Consider the following 6,256-nt stretch of genomic DNA (forward strand, 5'->3'; position numbering starts at 1 on the left):
CCAGAAAATAAGAGTTCATAAGATGCCTTTATTTTGTAATTTATAAACAACTTCTGACTTGCCCTTTGAAAGTTAATTATAATTGATGACTGCTTTTCTTAGAGGCTTCTGAAGCCCAAGACAGGGGCAGAATGTAGTTCTTGATTTAAAAAAACAGAAAGGGGAGGAGGATGACCTTAACTACAAGTAATATTCCACTGCAACATTATTGCTGTAAAACTTCCAAGCTGGCTGTTCTTCCAGATGCTCTCTTTTGATGGCTGTAGTGGCTGACAGTTTTATATTTACATGTTCAAAACAATTAATGCTTCCATTTATTCATTTATTCATAGATTCTCTGAGGTTCCCGTAGAACCACACCACCTTCTGTCATGGCACTTTGTAGTCGTTTCATCTGGTTTTGAAGATCAGAAAAAAAAGGAAAAGATTAAGTCAGCAGCACCAGTAGGCTGAAAATACTTTCACTTTCCAAAAGACAGAAATAAATTGATTTGTTCTTGCTAACTTCCCAGCCTACAATGGTTTTTCAGAAAGTAATCTTAATAATGACATAATTAAGTAAAAAGGAAATGTAGAGATGTCAAGGTTCAGTAGCATTTCAAAATATCGTATGGACAAGATGTCAATATATGAACAGGAAATATAGTGGCTGACATCATGGACTACAGATTCAGTCACCCTGGGTTTGAAATCCACCATACATTGACTCTGGGCAAGTAAGCCTCAGTTTATTTCTGTATAGAATGAGAATACTAGTCCCTACCCCATGGACTGATGTGAGGATTAAATTAAGTAGCACTGTTGAGTACTCACCAAAGGGTCTGACACATGGAAAGTATTTGCTAAGTAAAACCTGTTATTATTATGTAAGTTATCTAATGCCAAGAATTAACACAATACCTTTTCAATAAGTACATGAAAACAAAAATACCGAGTCTGAGGCTGCCTCCCATGGGGTTGGTTGGTAGACCATGAAGTTGATTCCCGCCTCTAAGCATCTCTGTGCCAGTACTCGTCCTATACTCTCACAAGCCACCACATTTCTGGTACTATAAAGGTGCTTTTTAATAGCCCATTCACGAGTGGATGCCGAAACCACAACCTTGCCATTTTGATGCTCCACAAGTGCTTCTACATGATGCTGAGTCCTTATAACTCGCAACCTAAATGGGGTGAGAAGATAATAAAATCACAGAAGAATCTGTATCCTAAAGTTACATTAATTCAGGTGAATAAATGACTAAATATTTTTCAACAATCCAGCGTTTGGTTAATTTACTTCAACATATTTAACTTGGATTTTGCTTGGGAAGTGTTTTTCCTCTGCCTTTATGAGAATATACTCAATAATAACAAACTAGTTCAATTATCATGAAGAAATTTGTTTCTGAAGAGCTGAGTTTTTACTTACAGATCTACTTCAAAAAGAGATTTGAAGAGGCAGACCTAAGTTACTGAACCTACGCATGATGTGGATATACTTACTCCTTGCTTTTATTTTACAGCTAGTACCAAAATAAATATAAGACGGAGCAAAAATTTAAATGTAAAAACTGAAATCATAACAGTACTAGCAGAAAACATTAGATTTTTAAAAAATAATCTCAGGTATGCATATTTAAATATGACATCAAACCATGTCATATGGCTTTATTTTTCAGAGACAGGGTCTCTCACTGTCACCCAATTTGGAGTACAGTAGTGCAACCACAGCTCATTGTAGCCTCAAACTCCTAGGCTCAAGCAACTCTCCTTCCTTAGTTTCCCAAGCAGTTGGCATTACAGGTGCATGCCACTGCACCAAGCTAATTTTTATTTTGAAGAGACAAGATCTCACTATGTTACCCAGGCTGGTATCAAACTCTTGGCCTCAAGCGACCCACCCTTCTCAACTTCCCAAAGCACCAGGATTACAGGCATGAGCCACTGTGTCCAGCTTCATATGGTCTTTTTTTTTTTTTTTTTTGAGACAGGGTCTGTCTGTGTCTTAGGGTAGAGAAAAATCACAACCTCTTAAACCAGGAGTCAACGATCTTTTTCCACAAAGTGCCAAATAGTAAATATTTTAGGCTTTCTAAGCCACACAGCTTCTGTTGAAACTGTTCAACTCAGCCACTGTAGTGCTAGAACAGCCAAGTGATGTGTAAACAAATGAGAATGGGTACAGCTATGTCCTAACTGTGTTCTAAGAACTTGCGGGCAATGAAATTTGGTTTTCATTTAATTTTCACAAGTCAAAAAATATTATTTTGATTTTTTTTTAACTTAAAAAAGTAAAAACTATTTTTTAGCTCACAAGCTATCTTTGGCCCATGGGCCATAGTTTGCTGACCCATCTTAAACCATTTGTTCAATGAAGGGCCTGATTCATTATGTCAAAGGTCATTTCCTACTATAACATTCTGAAATTCTCTGCTTTTAATATTGCGAGTAGGGCAGACAGAGAAAAAAAAGAAAATATATCTCTAGTTATTTAAATGATCCAAATATTAAGTGAAAGTAATACGTTGGGCCTGGGCGCAGTGGTTCATGCCTGTAATCACAGCACTTTGGGAGGCTGAGCCACGCAGATCTCTTGAGCTCACAAGTTCGAGACCAGCCTGGGCAGTGGTGAAACCCCATCTCTAAAAAAAATAGCAAAATAATAATAATAAATAAATAAATGAATTAGCCGGCCATGGTGGTGCGTGCCTGCAGTTCCAGATGCTCAGGAGGCTGAGATGGGAGAATCGCTTGAGCCTGGGAGGCAGAGGTCACAGTGAGCTGATACTACACCACTGCACTCCAGCCTGGGTGACACAGCCAGACCTTGTCTCAAACAAAATAAAACAAATTAGCATGCGCCTGTAGTCCCAGTCACTCAGGAGGCTGAGGTGGGAGGATTGCTTGAGCCCAGGGGAAGTCAAGGATGCAGCAAGCAGGTTATCATACCACTGCATTCTAGCCTGGGCAACAGACCCAGACCCTGTCTCAAAAACAAACAAAAAAGAAAGTAGGCCGGGCGCGGTGGCTCAAGCCTGTAATCCCAGCACTTTGGGAGGCCGAGACAGGTGGATCACGAGGTCAGGAGATCGAGACCATCCTGGCTAACATGGTGAAACCCCGTCTCTACTAAAAAATACAAAACACTAGCCGGGCGATGTGGCGGACGCCTGTAGTCCCAGCTACTCGGGAGGCTGAGGCAGGAGAATGGCGTGAACCCGGGAGGCGGAGCTTGCAGTGAGCTGAGATCCGGCCACTGCACTCCAGCCTGGGCGACAGAGCGAGACTCCGTCTCAAAAAAAAAAAAAAGAAAGTAATAGGTTGGGTGTTTCAAAAGATCTTTAGCCTGAAGATCCAGATTATTTAAAAATTGAACTGCCTCTCCCTTTCTTGAAAGACTCCCTCCTCTATGAGTAAAAATGTATCAGAGCAACTGTAACACATCATTATCCCCATTCCACTTTCCACTATGAGGTGACAGGGATAACTTCTACTTTATCTTTGTACCTCCTGAATCTAACACAATGCCCAGCAAGTGATATAGGTACAATGTTTGGTCAATAAATAAATAATACATCACATAGTTATGATTTCCAACTTACTCTTATAACTTTATATAGCCCTTAGAGTCCTTAAGAAATTCTAACAAATCCTCACCAAGGAGATCAGCAGCAGAGAAACCTGATAAACACCTACATATAGTCGTAATAACTTAACGTCCTGGCTCTGAGGCCAGTCAGAACATACATGAATCTTAGCTCTGGCACTTATTAATCATGTCTCCCTAAACCTCAATTTCTTTGCTCCTGTAAAATGGGGGAAATAACTGCTTCATGATGTAATTTTAAGGATTAAATGAGAAAATATAAAGCAAGTAGCATAATTCCTGGCATATATAAGTGTTCATTAAACAATCACCTTTATAACAAAGTATCTCATGTCATGCTAGATTCCTAGCTGGTCTTTCTTCTATTCCTGTTCCCTTAAAAATTTAGTCTTCCAAAAACCAGCCAGAATGATTATTTATTTATTTATTTATTTTTTAAAGACAGAATCTTGCCCTGTCGCCCAGGCTGGAGTGCACTGGTGCGATCTCAGATCTCTGCAACCTCCACCTCCTGGGTTCAAGTGATTCTCGTGCCTCAGCCACTGGGGTAGCTGGGATTACAGCGTGCACCACTATGCCCATCTAATTTTTGTATTTTTAGTAGAGACGGGGTTTCACCATGTTGGCCAGGCTGGTCTCAAACTCCTGACCTCAGATGATTCGCCTTCCCTGGCTGGCTTCCTAAAGTGCTGGGATTACAGGCATGAGACACCACGCCCAGTCAGAAAGATCTTGCAAAACTAGTTCGGGGTCAAGCTTTAAATCCTCTCGTCGTTTCCCACTACAATGAAAATAAAGTCTAAAGTGCTCATCCTGACTTACAAAGTTAATGATCTGTCGCCTCCTTACCCCTCCATGTTCATCTTAGGCCATTCACCCTCTGCCCATTGAGCTTCACATCCACAAGCCCTTCAGTTCCTCAAACACCCCAGCAGTTTCCTCTGCTAGGAATGCTCTTTCTGGCAGATGACTCGGCTTCTTCCTTTCAGATCTCAGCTTCTTAAATGTCACCTCCTCAGACAGGCCTTAGTAGGTATCCTGTCCGCTACTCTAATGTCCTCTTTAAATATCCGCCATCACACCTATTTGCTGTTTGCTCCAGCCCCTCCGCGAACCCTGCCTCTACCCGCCGCATGGCAGCTACCTGGGAGAGAGCCTGGCGTTGAACGAATTAAAATAGTCCGTAGGGTGCAGGGTCCTTCTCTGTCAATCACAAGCAGATTTAATTACCTGTGCCAGAACTCACGGGAGGGCCACACCGTCCGCCAGCCCCGCTCTTTCCTGGCTACAGATAGAAGCTCCAGGTTCCGGGGGTTCCGATTGGTGAACTCTGGGGCGACAGCTTCATTTTCCACAGGGTGCACTTCAGGCTTCGCCGCCGGCTGGGAGCTGGTTGAGAGGGCTGCGAACCTGCACCCTGGGCAACGGAAACAACCGCACGAGGCTTAAAAATGACGGATACGGAGAGCGCACGAACTCGCTCTAACGTCTATCCCCTTTCACACCCCCAGTCTTCAGGCCCAGGGGACGAAAAATACGTGTGCCCACAGGGTGGAATCAGCACTGACCCCGTCCTTAACTTCCTACCGAGGTGTTCGCAGTGCCGCGAACTCTATTTCGACCCGGCACGTCGAATACACAATAGAATCCGCACGTTCCAAAGTACTGTGCAGACCCTGGCCAATCAGCTGGGCGAAGGGGGCCAAGACTAATTACCAGGGTTCCTGCAAGCGGAGAACTCCCAGAACCGCGACCGAAGCGCCATCGCTGAGACGATCTCGGAAAAGCCTTGCCTCTTTTTCCTCACGCACGACTCACTGGCTCGCCTGCCGCAATCATACGAAGTCAGGGAAAAGCCTTTGGTTGCTGTAGATCCCCAAACTCTCCACGCCAGACGCCCCCGACCCGGAAGTAGCAAGTCCTCCGCCACTGAGTGGCCACGAGGAGGATCTGTTATCCAGCAACGCCAATCACCGCTCACGTGGAGGGGCACGCAGGCCCTGGAACGCACCAATCACCTCGTAGCTACGCCCACGACCACGCTTTTTGCTGAAGTCCAGGGTCAAAGGCACCCACAACTTCACCTAACCATATTTGAGTTGTCTACTGAGAGATCTTGGGCGGTCATTGACTGGTCCATACACACCCCTACTGGGCACCGCGTAGAAATGAGGCAGGGCACGGTGCAGTTTTCTCCTTAAAAAGGGTAGTTGTCTTCCTCGAACCAAAAATTTTCCCGTGTGGCCCGCTGGAAAAACTGCCCCGTCCCACCCAGGTTCGCGCCCCTAAACTTATACTCCTGAGGCCTGGAGCAAAGCCGGCCCATTTGCCTTACGCTCCCCGAGCAGGGACAAGGAAAAGACATTAAAGCTAAAACGCAAGACTCGCTCAGAACCTCAACTCTACCTTGGAAAAGGGCCCGCCCCTCCAGTTACACCCCAGCTCCAAGCTCCACCCGCCTACAACCTTTCTAGAAGGCACTAGAATGGCCCACTGCGTCTGCGCAAGGTTGTTTGCAGCGAAGGTTCCGCCTCTTTCCAGGGGTCCAAGATCCGACTTCCGTTCTCCGCTTTCGCCCCCTTCCCATCGGCTATCTAATTGGATAAAAATGCCGATCCCGCCCCTTCCCGAGAGCCTCACTTCCGGCACACTCCCGTTTCTCTTCCT

The 6,256-nt window shown here is 44.7% G+C and overlaps 1 protein-coding gene across 3 annotated transcripts; it reads right to left on the reverse strand.

Moving 5' to 3' along the window:
- Positions 1-8: 8 nt before the first annotated feature.
- MRPL18 (mitochondrial ribosomal protein L18) lies at positions 9-6,140 on the reverse strand. Of its 3 annotated transcripts, none has more exons than XM_073022298.1 (4): positions 5,306-6,140; positions 4,820-5,006; positions 1,081-1,163; positions 9-394 (listed from the first exon to the last, which is right to left on the reverse strand). In XM_073022298.1, exons 1-4 carry the CDS (start codon positions 5,352-5,354, stop codon positions 327-329), a joined length of 387 nt encoding a protein of 128 aa, XP_072878399.1. In that variant the 5' UTR covers positions 5,355-6,140; the 3' UTR covers positions 9-326. The 3 variants fall into 3 exon arrangements, with proteins under 3 accessions (XP_072878399.1, XP_008005923.1, XP_008005922.3); XM_008007732.3 differs by having other exon boundaries at positions 932-1,163; positions 5,416-6,051; XM_008007731.3 differs by having other exon boundaries at positions 932-1,163; positions 5,306-6,039.
- Positions 6,141-6,256: the final 116 nt, after the last annotated feature.

This window comes from Chlorocebus sabaeus, chromosome 13, assembly GCF_047675955.1.
Source record: "Chlorocebus sabaeus isolate Y175 chromosome 13, mChlSab1.0.hap1, whole genome shotgun sequence".
Taxonomy (NCBI): Eukaryota; Metazoa; Chordata; class Mammalia; order Primates; family Cercopithecidae; genus Chlorocebus; species Chlorocebus sabaeus.

What these genes read in the sequence shown, in the direction of transcription:
- MRPL18 (XM_008007731.3), bottom strand. Translation starts at nt 5,354, where the DNA reads ATGGCGCTTCGGTCGCGGTTCTGGGAGTTCTCCGCTTGCAGGAACCCT. An exon ending in CTCCGCTTGCAGGAACCCTG is followed by an intron (nt 5,007 to 5,305) that starts GTAATTAGTCTT and finishes TCCGTTGCCCAG; the next exon opens with GGTGCAGGTTCGCAGCCCTC. An exon ending in GGGAGGCAGCCTCAGACTCG is followed by an intron (nt 395 to 931) that starts GTATTTTTGTTT and finishes CTTCAAAACCAG; the next exon opens with ATGAAACGACTACAAAGTGC.